We start from the raw sequence: 27,175 nt of genomic DNA on the forward strand, positions 1-27,175 counted from the left end.
CAACTGCTGTATTGCGTGCTGCCTCCAACTGCTGTAGTTAGTTGTCTTAGAACCATTTGGGACAAATCTGAGCACAAATGCCAACACTCGAGGATGCATAGCAAAAACAAAAACACCAACAAAAAAGATGGGAGGAACCTGGAACCTTAATAAGGTCATTGAGCCACTTAATCAACCAACCCTGAAGCCATCCTACCTCAGGACAGCTTATACAGGAGTAATTGGTTTTCCCTCCTTGCATGAGTTATTATTCAAGCCAGCTGGAAGGGAGTTTTCTGTTACTGCAGTATAAAGCATCCCAACAGATGGAATAGCACTACTTTTCTTAATGAGAAAATACTTGTTTTTTTTTTTTTTTTTAATGCAGCTGTCACCCTATCGTTTTACTCTCCCTACCCCTTGGTCACATCTGGAATAGACGTTATCATTGAGGTTAATTCAAAACATTACTATTGTAAATCAGCTATGCTTTAATTTTTTAAATTACTATTATCATAAGAGACCTTTTATCTTATTTAACATCCTCCTGGCTCCCATATTTCCTGGGTCACAGAAAATAATTATATATTAGAATTTCTAAGGATATTGCTGAATAGATAAATCAGTACATCCTTCCACCTCCATCTGGAAAGTAGGCTGCCCTGGAAGAACCATTTACAGGCTGTGGATGATGGAGTTAAGGAAATGCCCACATGGAACTGAATAAACAAAGGAGAGGGAAATGTCAACCTCATATCTTTGATTGAAGCTCAAATATTTGGCACATAGATACCCCATTAGCTATCCACCCCCACAGGGTAACCACAAATGAACACAAACTTATACATGAAAACACACCACTGGAGTTGTATTTCTTACATGTTATTCCTTTTTCCAGATTCTCATAATAACCACATAAACAAATCTGATGAAGGAGATTTGGGTGAAATTTCTCAAAAGCTTTAACTTCTTTCAGCCGTGTGAAGATTATATCCACATCTTCACTGGATCGTTCCAATGGTCTATAAAGGGGAGAAAAGGCACAAAGCTGTATCAGAAAGAACCTACTTGAGTCCAAACATGCATTATTCTAATAATATTCAAATTTATGCAAACATACCAATTGCAAGTATTTTACTGTAAATATTTATCCCCTTTTAACCATTATAAATATGTCCAGGCCTTTATCAACTACTCACCTTAAATCACAACTACTACAGATGGTGTGATATTGTGATTTACAATAAGAAATATAAAATAGTAACAAATAAGAAATTGTTCCCTGTTCCTTGCACAGAGCTCCTAAAACTCTTGTACTTTCTTATATGAGAGCCACAGGGGCATCTTTGGTTATAATATGTGGTTTTTTGTCTTCAGTTCCTGAAATGCTTAAGAGCCATAAAAGCGAAATAGGTGTCATGTCCCTTTCCACCACAACTGAGCTGATGTTAATGACTTTTGGAAAACTCCTAGGTAACCTCAGGATGGGGACTGGTTGCCTGGAGAACCAGTCACGTGATTAGAGGGTTGGAACTTTCAGCCGCACCCCTTGACATGGGGGTGGAGAGGCTGGAGACTGAATTCAATCACCAATGGCCAATTTCATCAAGCTGCCTAAGTACTGAAGCCTCCATAAAAATCCCTGAACAATGGTATTCAGAGAGCTTCTGTGTTGGTGAACACCTGGAAACGTGGGGAGAGTGGCACTGGGAGAGAGCATGGGAGCTCCTTCCTATACTTTGCCTATATACCTCTTCCTTCTGCCTGTTCCCAAGCTATACCCTTTCATAATAAATCTAGTAAGAAATTGTTTTCCTGAGTTCTGTGCACAGCTCGAGCAAATTCATCGAACTCAAAGAGGTGTTTGTAGAAACCTCCAATTTATAGCCGGTCAGTCAGAAGCACAGATAACAACCTGGGCTTGCAATTGACATCTGAAGTGCACGTGGGCGGGGGGAGGGGAGCGAAGCAGTTTTGTGGGACTAAGCCCTTCACCTGTGGGATCTGATGTTATCTCCAGGTAGACAGAATTAAGTTGAATTGTAGGACAGCCAGCTGGTGTCACAGAACTGCATAGTGTGTGAAAAACCCACACACCTGGTATCAGAAGTGTAGGGAGTGTGAAGGTAGAGGGAACATGGGAGGAATTTTTCCTTTACACATGGCTATGCTTATTCAAAATTGAGGTCCCAAACACAAATGCCGGCAGGGACCTATTAGGTAAAGTAAATGAGTACAAAGAGCCAAATAGAAGGAAAAATCTGTACTATGCAAAAACAATAGTAAAAACAAAGACAAGTTGCAAACTGCAGAGGTGGGACTGTCTACAGGGACGAGGCCTTAATGGCTATTTTCCTTATCACTGGTTTTCTGTGGAAACATGGGTCCAGGTGTCATATCTTTCAGTTTTTCTAGATATCTAGACGTTTGTTCACATTTCTTAAGCATTGTGTGGGCCACACACAAAACATCTATGGACTAGATCCAACTTGTTGACCATCATTTTGTCTTCTCTGGATTAAGATGAACCGAAGAACTAAACAAAAATGGGATGATTTTACAGATTATATAAACTATTTTCTTTCTTTTCTTGGAGTAGTCTTCCAGGTCTATTTGTTCTCTGATAGATTTTTCATATTACACAGAAAATATCCCACCTCGTAATTGCCCCCAGAACACTCTGGGATCAGAGGAAATGCGCAGGGCCAGGATGTGACTGAGACAGATAATTCTCACCAAAGACCCATGTGCTCCCTGACATTGACCAGCCTCCCTTGCAGTTATGTTCGAGCCATGTTCTGGCCGGTGGACTGTGAACAAAACTAGCATCCCTTCTGAGGTGAAACTGTTAAGAGTCAGGGGGTATCTTCCATCACTCTCTTCCTCAGCCACAACTCTGCAGTGTGTGATGGGTTCAGTGTCCCTCCCCCAAAATATGCTAAAGCCCTAATACCTGGTACCCATGAGTGTGACCTTATTTGGAAATCGGGCCTTTGCAGATGTAATCAAATTAGGATGAGGTCACACTGGATTAGAGTGGGCCATAATCCAAGGACCAGTGTCCTTACAAGAAGAAGATTTGGAAACAGAGACAGGGAAGATGGCTATGTGAAGGCAGAGGCAGAGAAGGCAGTGATGCGTCTCTAAGCCAAGAAACATCAAGGATCACTGGCAGCCACCAGAAGCTGGAAAGAGGCAAGGAAGGATCCTCCCGGGAGCCTTCGGGGGAACATGGCCCTGATGACACCTTGATTTTGGACTTCTAGCCTCCAGAATCATAAAAGAGCACATTTCTGTTGTTTTGTTTTGGCTTTTTTTAATTTATTGTTATGTTTTTAATTTATTGGCTGCATTGGGTCTTCATTGCTGTGCATGGGCTTTCTGTAATTGCGGAGAGCAGGGACTACTCTTCATTGCAGTATGCAGGTTTCTTATTGCGGTCGTTTCTCTTGTTGTGGAGCATGGGCTCTAGGTGTGCGGGCTTCAGTAGCTGTGGCACGTGGGCTCAATAGTTGCAGCTCACGGGCTCTAGAGCGCAGGCTCAGTAGCTGTGGCACACGGGCTTAGTTGCTCTGCACCATGTAGGATCTTCCCAGATCAGGGCTCAAACCCATGTCCCCTGCATTGGCAGGCGGATTCTTAACCACTGCGCCACCAGGGAAGCCCCATTTCTGTTGTTTTAACCCACCTAGTTTGAGGCCTCTTGTTTCAGCAGCCCTAGAAAACTGAAGGCATGTGCTTCCAATGCTACAGCCATAAGATGGAGACTTTGTGTAAGTGACAAATAAACCTCTATTGTGTGAACCCCCTGAGATTTTGGTTGGGGGAGGGTAAGTGCTGTTAATACAGCATCACCTAGACTAACATCGAGGTCAGGACTAGATGTGCCAGAGTCCAAGGAACTTGGGACATTCTCAGAGGAAGATGGATCCCACCATGAGAGAGACATTTTTGGAGGACATGAGCAGGTGACTTGTCACTAAGGGGAAGACCTAAGACACAAGCTTCCATGAGTTTAGTTGAGAGGCTCCTCCCCTGCTCCCATCACACTCTGAGGCCCAAGATAACTAGATTCAAAGAATCTGCGTACAAACTCGGCGAGCAGTCCGATTAACCTCTACTGAAAGAGCATGGGTTCTGCCTCCTAGGGAAGAGGGGGGGAAATCCTGATGCATCAATGTCCAGTTTATGAGATGACCAAGTGTCTGGAAGAGGTGAGAGCTCTGCAGGCTTTACCAGGGAAGGTACAGCACATCGGAAGCAGGGCCTCTTTCCACCGCTTGTCCCTTTGGAAAAGCCTTATAAACTCCCTACCAGAAGCCATGTTCTCAAAGTCAAGGGGCTTTAAAACAGGCACTAGAACTTCAGCAGTTAATAAAGACTTTCAAACTTTCAAAGAGAGTCTCTGAGTGCCCGGTGGGAAAGCATTTCACAGGCAGTGAGGGTGCAGTGGCTGGCGGAGCCATCCTCAGTGAGGAGCCTTGCCAGCAGAGCAACTTCATGGGAAGCAGTGTTGGCACAGCAGGGGTCACAGCCAGCCACGGCAAGCAGCCACGTGAATGCCACGGGGCACTGCCACAGCAGCGCTGGCACTAGCCTGCAGGCCCATAGCAGTGGCAACATTTAAGTGACTGGGGCGCGGGGGAATCACAAGGACCAGATGAGCTGGAAATTGGCTGGACATTGATATGGTGGATTCTACTTGGTTACACAGGAAAACAGATAAATACAGATTAGAATCCATCTTCCATTGCAAGGAAAGCAACATGCCATCTTGTGTATCCTCCCCAGGGCATGTCCCATATTAGGAAGGCTGACCAGGGCAGCTTCGAAATATTTTTGGCCCAACACGATCCAGAAGAAACCTAAAGCAGCAGGAAAAAACAAAAACAAACAAAGCAACTTACATACTTCCATACAAGCAAAGTCCTGTAAAAGAGGGAGGAAGAAGTGGGAGAGTCTTTTGCTGGCCTTGCCAAAGGACACTGCCATGGAGCAAGAGGGCCACGTGGCAAGAAACAGATGAGGCCCCTGGCTGACAGCCAGCAAGAAAATAGGAACCTCAGTCCTACAGCTGCAAGGAACTGAATTCTACCAACAACCAAGTGAGCTCAGAAGAGGTCCCAAGTCCAGATAGGGACACGGCCCAGTCAGCACCTTGATTTCAGCAGAGGACGCAGACAAGCACACTGAGGTTGCTGCTCCAAGGAAATGTGGAGGGGAGGAGGGGGTAACAAAGGTGCGATGTTCTAGGCCATAAGGTGGTGGTGATTTGTTACACAGCAATAGAAAACTGATACAGACACAAAGTCTTTTCTCATGCTGACTGATTTCCTTACGACCAGCTTAGCACTTCCTTCACAGAGCTTTTCCTTACAATATTCTCATTCTTCTCTGAAGTCCAATTGATAGCATTTCTTTTTGGCATCTTATCTCATTATTTTACTCTTTCACATGTCATACAGGTAAATTTTGTCTTCTTGGAGATACCATCATTCTTCTGTTCATTCTATTTGCTAAATATTATTTGGGTCTTATTTTTTATTAACCATTGAATCTGTTATCCTGCTTTTTTTTGTTTGATTCTTCTTCTCACAGTTCTTCAGCTCTTCCAGAACAAATTTCACTGTCCGTCTTGAAAACTTTCTAATCCAGACAGAAAGTCAGACAGAGACTAACCCATCTAAGTTAAAAAGACACGAACTAAAAATATTTTCAATAAAATAAAATTCTTTTAAGTACTGTATAAATTGTAATGGTAAATAGTGCCTATCAGCAGTACCAAAAAAGATCATTTTATTAGAATGTGTTTATGATCTTGAGAGGAGTGCTTTTAACACTTATCTATAACTTTTTATCACATCTACCTTTCAAATTAATGGCATTCAAATAAACAAGACAATTTTGCAATATGAATTATCAGCATCTATGGAACTTTAAACCAGTCTCCACCAAACACATCCTTTCATGAATGCACATTCATTTTATTTATCCATTCATTAAACTGTATTATTTTCCTACTTACATTAGATAACCTTTCCCTGGAAGAACAGAGGTGAGCAAGACACCAAACCCACCCACCAGGGGTTCACAACCCAGCAGGGAAGGGAGCCATGTAACCAAAATTAGAACACTGTATGTAAGTGCTGTAACGTCGGTACCCAGTGTTCTGGGATGCACCTTGTTTTACTACAAAGAAGGCAAACATGGAAACTACGAAAGTCAGGTGTACAAGGGATAGTAAAGGTTCTGGACTCCAGGTGCTGCCCACATGCATTATGCAATGTGAAAATTTAACATGCTCTTAAATCTTAATTCAGTCAACTCAGGATTATCTAGGGGCTAATGAACCAGTTTCTGGATTGGTCAGAGCACAAAATAATAACACATAGGCACGTGTGGGGGAAAATGTACAATAACCATAAAATCAGCAAAACATCTCCTCTTGGACGACTTTGTTGTTTAACTACATGATAATCAATATTTGCAAACCCCTGCAGTGAGGCATCCCCCCTCCCCTGCTGTCACCAATCTGCAGAGTAAGCACCCCTCTATCCCATCCCAGCTACCTCCCACAGAAGCTCTGGGGGACCTTCCAGGACAGTGGATCTCAACACCCAGCAGTTAGACCTGGGGGAGGGGTGCAGGATGCAGATGAAGAGGGAAAGCAAAGGAGGGAGGGGGAGGCAAGACTGCTCTCTGCCCAGCTCCCTTCCCATACTTGTGAACAGAAGGCTCATCCAAGAAATGGATGATAACAGGCTGTAATAGTACCGTCATCTTGTGGGAGGGTATGCAATGCTTAATTTCCTCAACTGCTTCACTTGTATTTTTCCTAAATTTCCAGATGTCTTCTGAAGATCAGTAACAGTATTTCAGAACATTGGGTGTAATACTAAATACATTTGCATTAAAATGACTTTGCAGTTTTTGTCTCCTTGCGCTTTAACAGTAACTTAGGGTTATAAAGAGCTAGTCTCCACTCCTAACGAACTGTTAAGTCTGAGATAATACACGGGAGCTTTATAAATTATAAAGGGCTACAAAAGCTGTTCTTATTATGAGTACCATCAGCTTCATCACCACCCTTAGCCACAAAGACCTTTTAAAAGAAGTATCTGAAAAAATTGAAAAAATAAAAAATAAAAACTATCTGACAAAAGCAATGAATAAAGTGCTTAATAACGTATATTAGAATTCTCTTGTGTTTCTGGAAGGGTTTATGGATAGGTGTGCATGGACATTTTTCTCTATTATAACAACAGTAAGACCTCAAACAATATGTACTTGATAATCTCATCCTTTTTTATAACACTCTTAACTTTTTAAAGGGCTTTGAAATATTAATCACACAGCCCTATTAGATGAAGCAGGTATTCTGAACCCTATTTTCCCAGCATAAACATTTTACACAGAGGCTAGGTAAGTATTAGTATGCTAAAATCATGTGTTTATAATGCCAATGATGACATGGATATATCAAAAGTCTTTGAAACTCAAGATGTTTACCACTTATCATGTTATCATTTTAATTATATGATTATTAACCACTTAGAATACTGAAATGTTGACTCTTTACTAATTACAAGTTTTCCCAACAACATCAACAAAATTCAGAAAGAAGGTGTTGAAAATGCATTCGTTCGATCTGCAAGTATTTACTGAGCATCTGTACAAGAGGAGAAGAAAGCCCTCCGGTGAAACAAAGAGCACGATTGCTGCACTGAGGAAGCTTAAACTGAGTTAAGGAAAGTTGTACATGTACAGCAATGATCAAGGTGAAATGTGGTATGAAGTGCAATTAAAATAGGAAAGAAGGAAATATGAATTCAGAAGAACAGACATCACTGATGGATGCAAGTTCTATAAAGACTTCATGAAGGCACTATTGTAAATTCTCCCTAAAATTGGTTCTTTCCCGTTTCTCTTTTTATGTCTATAGCATCATCACTGTTTCGTCATTTATTCCTAAAAACGTGGTGTGTCACTAGGGCTCCTCTCCCTAGACACCTGCTCTACTGCTTCCTCTCCCTTTGAGTTTCTTACCCACCAACCCCCTAATACACACACACACACACACACACACACACACACACACGCACACACACACAAGCACATCCCTCAACACAATCAATTGCCAAAATTCTCTCTCTTCTCTTGATTCCACCTGTGATCAGGCTGACTCTCAGAAAAATCCCCTTGATGGACTCCAGGTGCAACTGCAGCTTTTTATCCTCACAGCTGAGACTGTCACACGTCACCATGACCACTGTGACCCTCCCAAAATATGGCCTGCACATCGGCCACCAGGGAGCAGAATGTGTTAAGTCTGCAAATCTCTGGCCTAATGCCTCCTATTTAGAAATCATACCCACTTGCTTTTACGTCTCTATAGAAGAGCGAAGGGAAAATGGCCCCCCAGGGCCCCAAATGAGATAAGACAGCTGTGACTGGAGGTCACCAGGGGCCACCATTTCGGCCCTAAGCAGAGCAATAGGAGGGGTCAGAATACCTTCACTTCCCTTTCACAGACAACCAGTGTGTCATCTATCCCACCAAGAGAGAGATGCCAGCTCAGGGGCCCAGGGCTGTTTGCACCATTGAAAAAGGCTGTCTTCAGGCTGAGGGCAGGATCAACCTTGCTAATATCTAAATAAGGCTGTCCTGGCATTCGTTAGTGAAAAGAGAGAGGGAAACTTTTTGACCAGGCTCAGTGTGCTGCAATTTGTCTTATTACAAATACAAAATCAAAGTATGACCTTGCCCAACTTTGACAGACCCTTTTCAAAACTCCTCTCTGGCTGTACACGAGCATCTAAACTCACTCAGTACGGTATCCTTAGACTGAACACACATCACTACACACTGTAGTCACAGGTCCCCAGACCCCGGCCAAACTGGGTGCTTACTGGACCCCAAGCAGCACCTAAATAGGAATGCTATCATAATTTTGCCTAGGTAATACACTTGCCCTATTAGCATTACAAATAATTTCCTTTAGCTCCTTAAACTTTTAGAATGGCTTCTAGGATGACTCAGATAACTCATGCCTCTTTAAAAATGCTTTGCAAATAAGTTTGAAATGATGGCTTTTTATCCCCATGTAATTTGCACCATAGCATGCAGATGCTCTCAAAAAATCATCCCACAGTACTTAGTGCTACATTCAAATTTGAGATGACTCGGATCAAAATATTGCCACTGCTACAGCTAAACATCTGAAGAACCCTAAGACCCTTAGGTTGTGAGGACTAGAGAACAGAAAACGGGAATCTCTTGAGTCAGATCTTTCTGATAATCATTTCTTAGTGCTTTCTTTCCCTGGGCAACAAGAAGGAGACCCTTGAAGGAGAAACAAAGTGAGACAAAGGAAGGCTGAGGATGGGGGAGAGGAGGGGAGGACATTATTCTCATTCTTTTATCCGTTCCAACCCATTAGCAGCCGCAGAGGGAAGCACATTTTGAGCAGGGAGTTTGAAAATGCCTTCACCTCCCTGGATCAGCTGGTTGAAAATCTCTGGCTCTAAAAGGGAAGCGGGTACACTATGATGATGGTGGATAATCTGGTCCCCATGCCCCACCCCAGTCACCTATTTCCTTTGGAACCTCCTCCTCTATTTTCCTCTTACTCTCTCTTATCCAGACACACAGGTGTCTCTGCTGCCCGTTGAAGGCCTCTGCCCCTCCTGAGAGCCTTGCAATAGCTATTTCTCCTGCCAGGGATGCTCTTTCCCCAGATATCAGCAGGACTGCCCCCCTCACCTACTGCAAGTCTGAGCACAAATTCTCTTCCTGGCAAAGCCGATCCTGACCGCCTATTTAAAATCCCAGTCCTCTCAGCAGCGCCTAGCCTATTTTTATCCAGAATTCTTTTTGTCCATAGCACTTAATACTTCCTAACATAACAGCTATAGTAACAAATAATTTACTTATTTATCTTGATGATTGCCTCCACTAGAATGTAAACTCTATGAAGTCTGGGATTTTCTTTCTGTTTGGATCCTGTTGTAACTCCAGTACCCTGAAGAGTGTCTGGCATGTAGTAGATGCCTAATGAACACAGCTGAATGAAGAAATAGATTTCTGTGCTTTCTGTATTTGTACATGTGAATGTATTTTTATTATTAAAACTGAATAACATTTCAAAGAAAATTACATTACTTTTGGTTAAGAAATTATCTATCTATAAAATTTTTGCTCTTCTTGACCACACTTACCAAATTAGAGTGATAATAAATCCTCAGACTTCCAGTTCTCAGTGAAAGAATGCACAAAGAATCATTTCATTTTTAATAGCAGCTTCATTATTCACCAGACTTCTTGTAGGATCCACTTATTTTATTCATGTGGGCCCGTGCTAATTAACATGACTAATTTAGCAAACCTAAGTATTCAAAAATGTGATATTACTCGGCCTTTTCTGAAGGTAAAAACCACATGGGGAATGGAAATAATGTAGTTCTAAAGCTATATCCCAGAAACAAAGAAGACCAGTACCATTTTTGAAGATATACACTCACATAAATGCATTAAACTAGGCACAAATTGAAAATGGTTCTAAACTAGAATACATAATATAGCACCAACAACTACAGGGGAGTTTATCATTCCCATGTGGAGGTAATTAGGCTCATCTTGTGGGAACTAATCTGTCCTGCCCCACAATACTTGTAATGGGTATAAATATACTTAAATTGGAGGAGATAGGCCTAAATTTTACCTTATTTGATAAATAATAGATAGTAGGCACAGTATGTAGACACACTGAGTGAAGACATGTCTCTAGATTAGTGATGAGATTATGGGAAGCTTGCGTGTTCAGTCCTCATAAGGAACTAGAACTCAGGCAGGAGGACTAAATAAAAAGAATTCCAGTGCTTCCAGGAAGGAACCCAAGAGAGGACAGAACAAAGAACATAATGTGTCAAGGTGGGCATCATTTTGACCTAGAACCAACGGTTTTCAACCAGAATTTATTTCATCAACTCGTCAACCTGTTATTGAAGTACACATATTAGCCAACAGTCAAAGAAAGCCATATAGGTGTCTTTAGTTCACTAACAAAACCATCTCTATATCTGATGCGGCAGATTAATCACTTAAGCAATATGTAGAATGGCCATTAATTTTTTTTAAATATAAGGACTTTTCTATTTGTTAAAAAAAAATTTATTGTTTCAATACAAAAAGAAGAGAACTTCTACTCCTGCTCTGATGGAGTAACTGGTGCCACAGTAAGCAATTTAAAAGTTGAACAAAATACAGAAAGCAACTGCTCTCAGACATTTGATAATAGGTAACACAGGACTATGATCCTAGGAAGAATGGAAACACAAGAGGTGATCCACGCAGTAACCCTGATGCTTTGCCTGGAGATACTTTCTGGAACACAGGCAGGGAGGGAGAGCCCAAGGAAAGCATGGCAGTCTCATGGGGCTAGTGGGGCAGTAATTAGAATTCAGGGATGCTGAAGCTGATGAAAACTGCAATGAAGTGAACCAGAGAGAGGGACACGGTTCATAGAAAGGGCTCCAAAATTTAGCAGAGGGGTCTTCTTGACGCCTTAGCTGCAAATGTGCAGGCCAATACTCATGGAGAAGCCTGGCAGGCAGCAGCTCCCAGGGAGTAGAAGCTGAATGGAGATTCTGCAGGTCACACAGTGCTGAGAGAGACAGCAGCTCTGACTGGCCAGAGTAGACAGGTCTCACTGATCACCCTGAACATTCAACTGAGACACAAAAAAGACCATTTTAGCCCCAAACCTAGAGCTACCCTAGCAAGGCTTAAAAATAAGCCTCAGTGGAAACAAGCCTCAATAGAAACTCACTGATTGGTCAATAAGTTACCTGCCTGTGAAAACAGAAGGTGACATGCTTTAAAGAAAGTAACAAACTCCAGACTCTCGATATGAGAGGATCATAATGTCTAGCATACAATCAGAAATTACCACATACGTGAGGAAAAAGGGAAATGTGACTCATAATTGGGACATAAGTCAATAGAAACAGACCCAGAGATGATAGGGATGGTGAAAATACCAAACAAGGACTTTAAGATAGACATTATAAATATGATTAAGGACTTATACGAAAAGACTAGCATAAGAAGTGAAGAGATGAGGAATATTAGTAGAAAAACAGATACTCTCAAAAAAGAAGCAAATGAAGATTCTAAAACTGAAAAATACAAAATATGAAAAGAAAAAATATTAATTGGATGGGCTTAAGAGTAGATTGGACCCTGCGGAAAAACAAATCAGTGAACCTTAAGGCAAAGAGTAGAAATTATTCAAAACTGAAACATGGAGAGAACAAAAAGATAAAAAGAATGACCAGAGACTTGATGATCTGTGGGATAATAACGAGTTTGATATATATGTAATTGAAGTCTTAGAAGAAAAAGAGAGAGAAAATAAGAAAGAAAACAAATTGGAAGAAAGAATGGCTGAAATTTTTCCAATTGAAATGGCAGTACCTGCAGAGAGTCTAAAATGTTATGAAACAAAATTTCTACTTTACGAGTATGATGTATTAAAGATGGCCACAAATGCTTTGTCATGGTCTCCATCAAGAAGTGGGACTGGGACTTCCCTGATGGTCCAATGGTTGAGAATCCACTTTCCAATGCAGGGAACGTGGGTTTGATCCCTGGTTGGGGAACTAAGATCCCACATGCTGCGGGGCTAATAAGCCCACACGCTCTAGCTCTAGAGTCCACGTGCCACAACTACTGAGACTGCATGCTCTGGAGCCCATGCACCACAACTAGAGAGCCCGCGCACCACAACAAAAGATCCCACGTGCTGCAACGAAGATCCGCTGCTACAGCTAAGACCTGACGCAGCCAAATAAATAAATAAATAAATAATTTTTTAAAATCCCCTCCTCCCCAAAAAAAAAGTGGGACTTATTTTCCCTCCTAATGAATCTAGGCTGACCCTGTGACCAATAGAACATAGTAGAAGTGATACTATGTCACTTACGTTATCACTACCACTAATAAGCTGTACTACCTTAACCTCTCCGAGCCTTGGCTTCCTCATATCCCAAAGGGGCCTAAATTATCTCTGAGATTCTCTCCATCTTTAGAAAAGCCTATGTTCTAAGAGGAGTTATATCCTGAGCTAATAAATAAATAAATAAGTAAAAATAAATCAGAGTACTATGTCAGAGTGTTGCCCTATAATTACTTTGCTGCTCAGAATCTAAATATCTTAACCAAAATGAGACTGGGCCTTCCAGATCTATTGCTAAGGCAAAATGCACTCAGGAATTTGGCTGGAATGATGTTCTCTGTATGGTTTAGCTGGCCATGGCCTATAAACTAAAGATTATACAATATAGGGTCCCATCAGCTAAAGTTATTAGTAAACCAAGGATTTCTTAAGGCGTGGTAGGATGCAGTTCTTACAGATACAGTCAAACTCTCCTTTCACAGTGCTCAGGCTTTAATAGTGAGTAGACTGTTAAATCTAGAGTTGGATAGCAGAGAAAATATTGAATGTAACTTATGAATAAATTTTTGTCAGACTAAAACCTTTTGTCATACCCACCAAGTCTAAGAGACCTCATTTCCACAGTTTCAACACTACAAATGCCAGGAAAAACAGATGCCTTGAATTTCATTCTTTTGGGAAACAGCTTCTGGTACCCCTTCAGAATGTAAAATGGCAAGAGCAGCCCTCACCAACACACATTTCCAGCACGCCTCACTGCAGAGAATGAAACGCCCCAGGCAGCAACATGATTTGTGCCAAGGACATATGGCAGGGATTATGATTAGTTAGGGATGAAGATTCAATTTGACAGTCTTTCTTTTTGCTGTTAGTCATTTTGGTTTTCAAAGTGATCAGAATTAATAGTCCAGGCCAGGTAGGCTGGTATACACAACGCGGATTTAATAAAAAGAAAGACGGCCTTGCATATAATTTCTGGCACGATCTGAATTATTGCACCCAGCAGTTATGACTACTCAGGCAATAAGATGCCTAGAGACTGAGTTTCCCAAAGGACCAGTAGCTGGCCAACGCCAGTATCAGAAAGGGGTCTTGTCACGGTCACGTACGGTCCATTTAGTAATAGGACATTGGGACTCCCCATCTACAGCAAAGACACAGCTCTCGCTTGGGAGGTCATAACAGACTCCCCAAATGGCAGAAGTTGGTCCACCTCTTCTTAGTCCTCCTGTGAGGAATAGGGAGCCAGTCCTCAGGGCGAGCGAGAACTGCTTGTTCACACCCATCCCAGCCCCAAGTCTCTGAGCAAGCAAAAAGGACGTACTTTTGTCCTGCAGCTTTTCTTCCCCCAAGCAGGGATAAAGGGCATCAGAATTCTGAATTTCAGACTCTAATCCCTTTCATTCAACAAGTCTGTTGCATGTCAACCAAGTACAAAGTACGATGTAAAGTTTTCTGAGAATTACAGGAAGAATAAGACTTTGATTCTACCCTAAAACAACTTCTGATCTCTAAGAGGATCTAAGACCTCTGTCTAAATGATGAAAATGCAAGGATGAATGCAGTTATATGTGTCTACATAAAGGAACACAGAGGTCTATATAGAGACTCCTAGAGGTTCAGGGCTAGATGAGCAAGAGGGAGTAGATAAAGCTTCACAGAGAACTTTTTTCTTCCAGTTTTCAGCTTTCCATAGCATTTTAGCTGAAATTTGAGCTGGGTTATGGAGAATGGGCAGAAATTATATAAGCACAGATAGAGGGTAGACAGTTTCCAAGCAACAGGATGATAAAGCATGAGCCAAGGCATGGAGGTAAGATATTACAGGCCAAGAGTAGCCAGTAGATCCAATGGTTTGAAGTTCCAATGGCTTCTCAAAGAGGAAAACTAAGAAATAAGATTGGACTCCTATTAAGGGCAGGGCTAGAATGCCAGCCAGTGAGAACACAGACTTAATTTTGCTAACCATGGGGGACCCGCAAAGATTTTTAAGGAGACTGAAGAAATCAGAGCCATCAATTTGGAAAATTAGTCTGCTAGCAGGGAATGAATTGGAGGAGAAAGGGAAAACAGGTAGGGAGACTAACTAAATAGAGTTTTAGGGCTCCACTTGTCATGTTCATTCAGGTACGACAACAGCCATAACTCTCTTCTCCTTCTCTCTGCAATGCCCACTTAGAAGGTGACACTAAGTCCAGTTTTTCCTGGGACAGTCATGGCTTATACCTACAGTCCCAGTGAAACGATGAATAGTGTCCCCATTCACTCTCAAAAGTATCCTGGTTTGAACAATACATTATACACGTCCCTTACTTGGATAGCCTCCCTCATTCCATCTCTCTGCAGATGCTCTCCTAGATATCAGGGATGCAGAGCTGATTTCTACACTCACCAAATGGTGATGATGCAATCAGTGTGTCTCCCTCCCCATGTCGCTAGGTAATTCCCATTCTTCTGGCTTTAGAGCTTCTGCAGCCTTGTTCCCCAGCTCCAGGACAGCAAGGCCAGAGCAGGACACAGCTCCAAATGAAAAGGTGCTGGTGTTGCAGCATGGGGGTTGGGATGGCAAGGGCGGCACAGGAAGAGGACACAGGGACCCTGAAGGCTGGGGCAGGGAGAGATGGAGAACAAGGGCCCTCCAGCTGTTGATGAGTAAGGTTCTGGACTGTCTTTTCTCATCTGCAAGTGTCAGTGGGTGTGCGAAGATGATGAAAGGGTACATCGAATAAGGAAAACTAAAAATGTGGCTTAACTGCATGAACGTAATCCTAATTATAGTCATTTATTTGAACATCATACGAACCATTTGTCCCTAATTACAATGCTGTCCAAGAACAAATATGTAAATCATGAAAGGTGCCAGATCATTTTCACTGTAGCTTTATTTAATTAAAATAGTAAGTTCTCTATATGTGTTTACAACTATGGTTTGTTATTCATGTGGCATGATCACGTGCTTACAATATTGATTCCTTCTAATACTAATAGCCATCTTACACAGTAAAAGATCTGGATTTTTCAGATACCTGTGATTTTTGGGAAAAAAAGTGCCAAGCCAACAGGAATGACCATTAAAACCAACGTACCATTCCCACAGCCATTTCAGAGTGCTCTCCCGGGTCCACTGTGCACCTGAACCATCACAGCTCAGATGACAGACACACAGAGAAGGAAGGCTCCAAACCATACATCTGTCCTGTTTGTTGTAAGGGCTTCTGCAAACCGGACCTTCTATCTAAACTTAAGGTGATCTATGCTTAGGACAAGCCATAAAAGTGCCGAGAGTGTGGTATGGCCTTTGTCCGACTGGTCCGGTTCAAAAGATACTGACACAATGGAGGGCATGCCTTCTACTGTGTTGAATGTGGAGGGACCTTCACCTAGCTGGAATCCCTGCAATGCCATCAGTGGATTCATACTGGAGAGAAACCACACTCCTGTGCTTCCTGTGGTTATTCTTTCGCTGAGTCAGGTGTTCTGAGGAGACATGATGGACTCATAGAGCAGAGGAATCCTAGTGGCTGGGACTGTTAAGTTTACTATCACCTTTAGGTTTTGTCTCCATGAAGATCTAATATTGCAGGCTTTCTGATAGAGTCATTAACTTGTGCAGGTTTTTTTTTCCCCAGATCCTGCCTCCTCATGAATGGATTAAAATAAATTTGAGAATGTGTTTTTCTCCCACTTTAGAAATGCTATGGTCATTTCTAGCAGGAGTAAAGGAGATATTTACAGGTGCAGATAACACCGTTACTAATGACTGAGAATTAAATGAATTTTTCAGTTGGCAGACTCCGTGTCAAGAAGCCTCTGGCTCTTTTCATAATTTGGTGCTCTGCTTGGTCCTTTAAGGACTAGTCTTTATTGGAAGGTTCCCCAGCTGTAACCCTTGTGCAGGTTTGCCTGCAGCTCAGGATGCAAATGTAGCCTCTTTCCTAGAGAAATTTGGTTTATCTTTGTCATCACATTTTTTCAAAAATATATTTGTTTTTCTTAAAAGTTGTGACAATACTTTACTTAGATGAATTGTACCTTTTTAAAACTACATATACTATTTTATATATTGCAAGAATAACTGTTACCTTTATAAGAGAGAACATAGCTAAGTATTGAAACTGTGTATAAGTCTTTTGAAGTAAAAGGCTGACTCGAGATAATGATTAGCACACGGTGTTTGTTTTTCTCTTTCTGGCTTACTTCACTCTGTATGACAGACTCTAGGTCCATCCACCTCACTACGAATAGCTCAATTTCATCCCTTTTTATGGCTGAGTAATATTCCATTGTATATATGTGTTACGTCTTTATCCATTCGTACAGAATCTAGAAAAATGGTACTGATGAACCTAGTGGCAGGGTAGGAAGAGATGCAGACGTAGAGAATGGACTTGAGGACACAGGGGGAGGGGAAGCTGGGATGTAGTGAGAGAGTATCATTGACATATACACACTACCAAATGTAAAATAGATGGCTAGTGGGAAGCTACTACAGAGCATAGGGAGACCAGCTTGATGCTTTGTGAAGACTTAAAGGGGTGGGATAGGAAGGTTGGGAGGGAGGCTCAAGAGGGAGGGGATATGGGGATATATGTATACAAGTGGCTCTTTCACTTTGTTGTACAGCAGAAACTGACACAACAATACCATAAAGCAAGTATACTCCAATAAAGATTTTTTAAAAAAAGAGAGATAATGATTAGAAAACGTGAAGATGTAGAAACAAAGAATAGCTGTTGCGCCGGGAAGTTGGTAACAATTTAGACTATAAATCTGCCACATGTCAGAATCACTGAACTCATAGCTCCCTGAAAGATATGGATAAAGACCTGACACACATTCCTAAGTTGTTTTTACTGGAAACGGACCCCCCCACTAGATGAAAGCTGCTGACTGCAAGCACATAGACCCTAGACTGGTTGAAACTAGAAGTTTTGATGATGCTTGAAACTTCACCTTGATGCCAACCGATCCAAGAATTGTGCATGAGCTGACCACGCATCCTGCAGCCCCTCCCTCACAGTGCCTTTAAAACCCCTTCCCTGAAAGCCATCAGGGAGTTCGGGTCTTTTGAGCAGGAGCTGCCTGTTCTCCTTGCTTGACGCCCTGCAATAAACGCTGTACTTTCCTCCATCACAACCCAGTGTCAGCAGATTGGTTTTACTGTGCGGGAAAGTGGACCCAAGTTTGATTTGGTAACATTATCACATCAGTAATAAATTCATTTCAGCATCTGAAAAAACACCCATGTAAATGTGCAAAAAGTGGCACTGTGTTTCTGGGTGGGCCAAGATTACTAAATGAAACGGAGAACAATCCAGCCATTCTGATGGAAGTCAACCTAATGAGTTTAATCCAAGAAAGAGATCAAAGAGTGGTTACCGACATTTCCTGGAAGATCTGGATGCTGAGCAGATTCAGAAAGCAGGTCCTTGCGACTAACTACTAGTAATCCTGGGTTTCAAATATAACCAGTACAAGTGAATAAAGAACACAAAATGATAAAACAATACACTTGACTCTTCCCCCAGACCCTGGGCAACTTTAGCATAGGACCACATACGACTAGCGCAGTGTCTGACACATAGCAGGTGTATGGTTATACACTTATTCATTCAACAAACATATTAAGTATTTAATGAGTTATTGATTCATTAAATTCATTTTGTAATGAACTTCAAAATAAACTTTTACTCTATTTTAAGTGTTTATTTTTCTTCTCTGAACTAAAACAATCTCTTTGCATTAGTGTCTGAGTTTCAACAATTATTACTTTCTACTGGATGGACAGCTTTTTATTTTTTCTTGAGAAACACATTTTTCTTCATGAATTAAATGTGTAAAATTACTTAACCCCTACTGAAGGCTGCTCTGTTGCTTACAATATAACAACTGTATCTACCTTACATCGTTAAGCCTTTCCGTTTACTTACTTGTAGGTGCATGTAAATGAACATTTAAAAAAAAATTTTTATAATAACATTTGTTAGGGTTTATCCTCTCTTAGTTACTGAAATGTTTTTGGAGAAAATATTAGGGGAGACATCATCCGCAATTATAACCTGCCCGAAAAACCTCAATTCACTGTATATCTATCCAATATTTATCTAGCAAGCTAGCTAGCTACAAGCTGAAACCTGTTTAATTTTTAAACAACAGAACCAAATTAGATTGGGATTGCCATATATACATTACTAATAAGAAAAAATATCAAATTGTACACTTTGAATATATGCAGTTTATCATATGTCAACTGTATCTCAATGAAAGTTCTTAAAAAATAAATAAAAATTGAACGAAATTATATGTATTATTTTGTAACAATTGCAAGTTCTACAGCCTCCCAACATTTTTAAAATTCATGGCCCTCATAGAAAATTACTGGGATAAACGGACACATGCCCCTAAGCCATCTGCTGAAGTTCAGGCCACCCCAAAGGCAGAGGAAATCAGTCTCTGACACATAAAAAGACTGTACCTTCTTGGGAAGTTCTGGCCTAGAGAACTGGTTCTGCAAGTATGACTGCTAAGGGACCAATGGGAGGGGAGGGGTGTAACTTCCAAAATCCACAGGGACAATAGCTGTCAACATTCTTCACTTAACCAACATTCACCCAGTACCCACTGCATGTCACCATGTCATTATGCTGTGGATGCAAATGAACAAAATATATTCCCTCTCCTCAAACTGTGAACACTGAAACAAGAAAGACCCTTTGGTAAGCAACCCTGCATATGTACTATGTTTGCGGAAAATAACAGTAAAAACAGCAACCGGCATTTATTGTGCTTTTATTAGGATCCAGTCCATGGGCTTGCTTTATATATACTAACTCATGTAATCCTCCCACTAGCCTTATAAGGTAGGTATTATTATCCTGCAGATGGGAAACCTGAGCTTGGAAGTACTCAGCAACTTCTCCCGAATCTCAGCCGGTGGGGGTAACCCAGAACTGGAACCCAGTCCATTGACTGTACTCTTCACCACCACATTTTCAATCAGGGCCACCCAGAGATGTGTGGCTGCCCCAGGCTGGCTGACAACTGGGAGACACTACACATTTTCTCCGACTATTGGCTCACTGTTCACTTAGCAGAGAGCCTGAGCACAGCTTCAAGGAAGGCAGAGGAGGAACACGAGCCAGTGGCAGCCCTCAGCTCCTCTTCTGTTCCCTCAAGCAGCCCAGCCATGGCCCAGATGTGCTGAGACAGCCTGCTCAACAAACAAAAGTGGCTGTGCAGACACACACCACCAAGACGAGCGCCAACAAACACTAAGCTTACATTCAATTAGTGCCACCCTCTTTAGAAGGCAGTTAAACTATCTGTGGTCAGTCATGAGCACCTTAGTAATCCACTCTCTGAGCACCTTGTTAAAGTGGATCTCCCACCCCTAAACATCATCCTTGGTGTGAAGAGTGTGGTAAGCCTAGAGTTACCAGATTCTGCAAACACAAATACAGGACACCCATTAATATTTGAATTTCGAGTAAACAATGATTACGTTTTTAGTATACGTATTGGTATAATCAATAATCAAAACACTGCAATAATCAAGACACACTTAATATTTTAAAATGTGCTGTCCTTTACCTGAAATTCAAATTTAACTGGGTGTCTCCTTTTTTATCAGGAAAATCTCGTCACTTATGGTTGCCAAGGGAGGCGGGGAGAAGGGAAGGATTGGGAGTTTGGGATTAGCACGTGCAAACTATTATAGATAGGATGGACAAACAATGAGGTCCTGTGTATAGGACAGGGAACTATATTCAGTATCCTGTGATAAACCATAATGGAAAAGAATATGAAAAAGAATATAAAAACGGAATCACTTTGCTGAACAGCAGAAATTAACACAACATTGTAAATTGACTATACTTCAATAAAATAAAATAAGACTTGTTCTATATTTACACACAGGAAATGGAAATGGTGATCCCAAGCCTGTGTCCCTCACCGCTATGTCTGTGCTTCTCCAGGCAGCATCCATCATTCCAGGTGGCACTCAGTGCTGTGTGAGGATGCACAGAGAGCTGCAGGATAAAGAGGACGCTTCTACCTTAAGCATCAATTTTACTGAAAGATTTCTGAGAAGAAAAGTTTTCTGGTTTTGAATTTTTAAAAGGATTTATCACATGAATATGCAGTAGATTTCTGGCTTTCCATCTTGGCCAGTGTCAAGTATTCTCATGAAAACCAGTAGGCCATAAATATTTTTATGTGCAGCAAGAATACTGCACATTTGGTAATTTAGAGTTAGATGGGAATTCCCAGCATCAGCACCGTGGTGCAGGAACAGTGAGCAACGTCTTTGGCGAGAACTGATTACGCTAACGTCACCAGCTCGTCCAGCTGGCACTCTTCCGCCTGAGTGTTCACGCCAGGAAGTGTGATTTCTTGATGAATCCATAGAAGCTTTTTTTTCCTTTTGGCTGCAAAAAAAAAGTACTGGCTCCCACAAATTAGTGCAACTTCCTACTGGAATTGCTCAAAAATGTGGTAAGTCAGATATTTTGTTTATAAACACAAGACTACAAGTGGCTCCATTTTCTTTTTAGTGAGGGTCCTGATAACATAACTCCCATCAAAACTAAGGGTTTTTAAAATGACAGGCGTACTTTTTTTCTTTACATTTTAAAATGGATTCGATGTGGTTTTTTTGGTAGGAATGATGGCCTACTGGTGCATTCATTCTTTCAATGACCTTGAGCTCCTTGACTTTAACAGCTCCCAGGATTTTACCTGGTAGAGAACTGGACCTGTCTGTGCACACACAGGGATTACGTTTTGTCCTAGTCCATAAAAAAAACCTCATGCATCGAAACATCAGGAATTACTGAAGACTGTGGCACCACGTGTTACCCTGTAAGCTTTCCATGGTGAACTCGACAGTGAAGATGCTGGCAGATCCAGACCACAGTTATTTGGCGCTACACACAAAAGTAGATCCAATAAGCATAGGAAGTATTCATATATTTATTTCAGAGAGAGGTTTTATCTTTGTGGAGATACAAATGAGCCCAAACCTTTTTATATCTTGGGTGGGAAAATCCTAAGCTAAAACCATACAAAACTATGACTTTTATAATAACATCCAAAAGCCAATTATGCATACTTTGAAGGATAGCTGCCAGAATTTTTGCACTTCAAGACAGCAGACTTGGCTAAAAGCAGGACAAGCAAAAACAAAACAAAACCAGAAAATGCAGAAATTGCTTGTAGCTTTCCTTGTGGATGGTTTCAAAATTATCTTAGAAGGTGAAACTCACAGGATAGAAGAAAACGTGGCAAAAACACTGCCCAACATTTACGTCCAAATCTCTTTTTGGCCGAAAAAGAGGCAGACAAGTTGAAAAGATGCTCCTAGCAAACAATTCCATCAGACAACAAATGGTTCTGTGCTCAAAAAGCACGGCTGAACTGGCTGAAAGACAGAGCTTAACATGATTAAGCAGCTGGATACAAGCAGGAACGTAAGTGATTTCCCCCAAATCCTTATAATTGTATGGACGAAATGTATATTCACACGGACACTGACTGAAGGTTAAAAACAAACACATGAACAAACAAATAAAACTCGGTTATGAATTTTCAACAACATACATCTTAACAAGAAACAACAGCACTATCAGGAAGCCTGAAGGTCAGCAGAGCTGGGCCAGAGATTCAGACTTGGGACTCATCAACAGACATGTCAGTCAAATCCATGAGGGTGATGACATTGTTCACAGAGAGAAGAAAAACAAGCTGAAAATAGCTGAAAATAGAACCCCACGGAACCCTTTTTTTCCTTTTTGCTTCCTCAGGAAACAAAGACAAGTGATCATGTTGCCAACTACCTTTTTAAAAAAATGTTCAACACCTTAGAAATAAGTGTCCATAGACATGAAAGGTGCAAGAATTTTAAAAATTTCATCTCACAGTCAGCTATCAATGAATTTCAACCATAAACTGGGAAAAGGAGAAAGAGAGTACAATAATCAGTGACAAGAAGTTTGAAACACTAAAGAAGGAAATTACCAAAAAAAAAAAAAAAAAGAACACACACATGTAGGCACTATAAGGAAGACAGGGAATGAGACAGTATTGGTTAGAGAAGAGTTAGAAGAAACAAAGTGATGGAAGCTGAGGGTGGAGGAGTCGGCAGGAGAGGATGGTCAAAAAGTCTTATGCTACAGAAGTAATGCAATATAAGGACCTAACAATGTTACCTGGTTTGAGCAATAACTAGCTCACAGGGAACCTTTGCAGAGCAGCTTCTCTGGAAAAAATGGGAATAGTATGGGTTCTTTGATGTACATATTTTATTTTTACACTTCTCTATGGTAAGCTGCCTCTTACATTTTTTACATGAATGTTAATAGCAGTTTCATTTGTGTCAGCCCCCAAACTGGAAATAATCCAAATGTCCATCAACAGATGTTTGGAGAAGCCCATTCTGTACATCCATACAATGGAGTACTACTCAGAAATGAAAAGCTATGAGCTGTTGCTATGTACAGCAACACTGGTAAATCTCAAAACAATCAAGCAGAGTGAAAAGAGTCATCCACAAAAGACTACTTATTGAATGATTCACTTATATAAATCTTTAGAAAATGCAAACTAATCTCTAGTGACAAAAGCAAATCAGCTGTTGCTTGGGGATGAGGGGGGTAGGCAGGAGCTGGAGGCAGAGAATATAAAGGGGCATGGGAGAATTTAGGGTGATGGGTTTGTTCACTATCTTGATTGTGGTGATGGTTTCACAAGTGTGTACCTAAGCTACAATATATCAAATTGTATAATTTAGATGTGTGTACTTTATTGTATGATCTATGCCAATAAAGCTGTTTTTGATAAACATATAAATAAAAGTGAAAATGTGGTTCCTCAAATTAACTAAAATATATTCTAGGATAATTAGAAATGATAAGCCCCCTGCAAAGGGACAAGAACTCTAATTCACATGGGGCACTGAAAAACAAAACAGCTGTCAGATCACAGTCCAGGAAAATACCCACCTTCTCCAAGTCTGGCTTACACCTAGGGTTCAGAACTGACAGCTGCTTTACGTCTTGCCCTTCAGCTCACAACCCAGACCCCAAGGTCTGAAGATACAGGGAATGTTCCTTAACAATAATGCAGATTCCCTGCAGACAACCACAGCCTGTTCAGCTGTCTCTCCCACTTCTACCTCCTACTAGTGGCAGCCAGAACTGAAGAGAAGGGAATCCGGTCCACAAGCAAAAGAGAGGAATATCTCCAGGTTCTCCGGTCAACTCTGCTGGACGTACCTACATCTGATGCTCCTCATATCATTGGAAGATATGAAGAAGTCATTGGCTGTGGCTGGACGCAGACTCACATACACACAGAACTTCAGCCTCCAGCACAGCATACTCAACATGAGCATAAACATTTTCATCTCATTGCCAGCCTCCCCGGGGCCATGTTGATCTGGATCCTCTGTATCTGAGAGATGGCAAGGCACTGGGCACAAAAAGGGCATCTTGGTTCTCTCCCTCCTTAGACAAGTGAAACAGAAGTTATGTTTGTAGAATATTAAGCAGAGGTCTTTAAAATAGTTCAGGCAAATGGAATAGGTCAACTCTTTCCTGTGTTTTTCTATTACTGTCTATACCAGGTTGAATAGTGTTTCTTAAAAATTCATGTCCACCGGAACTCAGAGTGTGACATTTTTTGGAAATAGTATCTTTGGAGACGTAATTAATTAAGATGAGGCGATACTGAACTAGGGTGGACCCTATATCCAATGTGATTGGTGTCCTTATAAGAAGAGGAAAGGACACACAGAGACAGACATAGAGGAAAGAAGGCCATTTTCTGATGGAGGAAGAGGATTTCTGGCAACCACTAGAAAGAAGCAAGGAAGGAGCCTCCCCTAGAGCCTTTAGAGGGAGCACAGCCATGCAGACATCTGATTTTGGATGACTAACCTCCAGAATTGTGACAATAAATGTCTACTATTTTAAGCCACCCAGTTTGTGGCAATTTGCTATAGCAGCTGGAGCAAACCAATGCACAGTCACATAGAAATTCACCATTTCAGGACAAATTCACAGGCCACCACCCAGTGCCAGCTCCAACTCTTTGCCTGGTGCCAATTTGCTTCCTCCACCAAACTAAAAACACTCCAGACAGGTAATAAGTCTTTTGGCAGCCACTGTGACCAAGGAGTAGGCACCTTAGACAGATCCTGTGTCCATACATCACAGAAATGACTCTCCAAGAGTGTCCACAAAAAGGTGAGGTCAGTACTTTCCTAAGTTCAGCCACAGACGCTCTTAAATTAAGGTCCTTTCCACAGGCATCCAAAGTGAAGACTTCCAGCTGTATCTCACAGGAGCTGCACTCATTCTTGCCCTTTTATTGGACAGATAAGATCACATCTGTGATTTGACTGAATTTCCACTGAAAAACCAAAGAAAATGAAAGCAAGGAACTCACCAACCTATGTAGGGATGTAGGATTATGGGATGGTACTTCTGCAGGTTCCATGCGTATTCAACTACCAAATAAAATTTTACTTGGTACAAGTAAAATTTTGTGGAGTAAGTATGTAAGGGGAGAACGTGTGCTTAAGGGTGAATAAGAAAGACCTGAACCATGTCATGGTAGTTACTATTGCTTTTTACAAGTTGAGTGGTATTTCCATGAATTTGTGTAAAGAGTTTCTTTCTTAGCATGATCAAAAAACACCAAAAAAAGGGAATATGAATGTATACACTTAAAATTTTGCAATATATACCAACAAAAAAAGGTTAAAAAATGACAAATTAGATATTTTTATTACATAAAACTGGGAAAGTCAATATTAATTATTTATTACAAATGCTTCATAAGATCTACCTGTATTATCTAGCCATAGAAATTTATGGGTCACACGTCCCAATCCATATGTCACTGAGTCAAAATAATCAATTCACAATTTATATCTTCCTGGATACATGGGGGCTTCTCAAGAGCAGGGACTGCATCACCTGGATGAAATGATACTCAAATGTACTGGATACACATGACCCTCTGCTGTCCTCTCATCTAATCCTGTTCCCGTTTACTACTTTCATGCCACCTACTCTGGGGAAATCTGACCTGATCTCTCAGACTCAGGACCCCTGTTGATGTTCTCAGAGCCTGATGTAGTCCTTCAGACCATGTATGACATTATGTGAAACACTCCTGTGACTACGCATTCAGTGTCTGGGTCCCACGCATGTTCTCTGTTCCCTTCCCAGAAAAGAGCCCCAAGCCTTGGGGTCAGACACAGTGCGCTGCTCAACGTAAGGTTAATGGATTCGTATGCAGAGCACAAAAGTTTCATAAAGAACCCTTTCAAAAATTATTTCCTTCCTGTCGTGTGAGTCAAGGCAAGAAGAGTGGTTCTTACGGTGAAATGATGGTGTGGCAGAGGGCGTACACAGTTGAGGAACGCAGGGGGCAAAGTGAGGTCCTGGGATAAGAGGCCTCATTTTCTCCTAGGATCTCTCCAACTGATTGGCTCATCCAGATAGAGCAAGGTTCACCTTGCCATCCACACGATCTTACCACACTCTCCTCTGGGAGATCTCAGTTTCAAAAAAATAAGTCAAAGTCTTCCCTTCTTTACTCGCTAGAAGGTAACACGGACATCCAGCGCACTGGTCTCTGTGGTCCCACAGGCACACTGTTACCTCGCTGTGTATCCCTCAGTCACTCAGAGCAGAGGCTTCCCAGGTGCAGGGCGAGCATTTTGCCATTGGTCCACTTGCTCTTTCTCTATCTGCGCATCAACTAAGACAGTGGATCCACGCACAGGCAAAGATGTCCACTGCCCATTTTACATCATGAGATTCCCATCTATGATCTTGTGTTAGATCGTGATATAGTCCAAACACAAGGTAGGCATGTTGGAAGCCTGAAGCCAGGGGGAGGTGGAGTTGTCGCTCACCAGCTGGGAGTGTCCATTATTGGCCACCTCTTCTTCTTCCATCCTCTATCTCTAATGGGGGACAAGAGGAACCCCAGTCCCAGACAGAAGGCCTCTTTCTACAAATTCAGCCTCTGGGATTCCAAAAATCCCAGATAATTAATAATCAATCATTATCAGCTAAAGTGGCAGATTGAGAATGAGGGCTGAGTGGAAGGGAGGCCCCTTGACCAAAGAACATTTTTAAGCCACTTGGGACTCCGTAAAGAGTGTAATTGTCAGTGATGAAGGTGCAACCCTCCCCACAGTCTGGAAGAAAAAACAGGGGAAGCCAA

At 41.5% G+C, this 27,175-nt stretch overlaps 1 protein-coding gene across 1 annotated transcript in view; it reads right to left on the reverse strand.

Moving 5' to 3' along the window:
- The window catches only part of RAPGEF4 (Rap guanine nucleotide exchange factor 4), a 299,086-nt gene that overhangs the window by 252,354 nt on the left and 19,557 nt on the right, over positions 1-27,175 (reverse strand). The window contains exon 2 of the mRNA XM_057743995.1: positions 859-1,001. Within this exon, the coding sequence (XP_057599978.1) occupies positions 859-1,001 (143 nt within the window). The remainder of the gene's footprint in view (positions 1-858; positions 1,002-27,175) is intronic.

Source organism: Hippopotamus amphibius, chromosome 8, assembly GCF_030028045.1.
Source record: "Hippopotamus amphibius kiboko isolate mHipAmp2 chromosome 8, mHipAmp2.hap2, whole genome shotgun sequence".
Taxonomy (NCBI): domain Eukaryota; kingdom Metazoa; phylum Chordata; class Mammalia; order Artiodactyla; family Hippopotamidae; genus Hippopotamus; species Hippopotamus amphibius.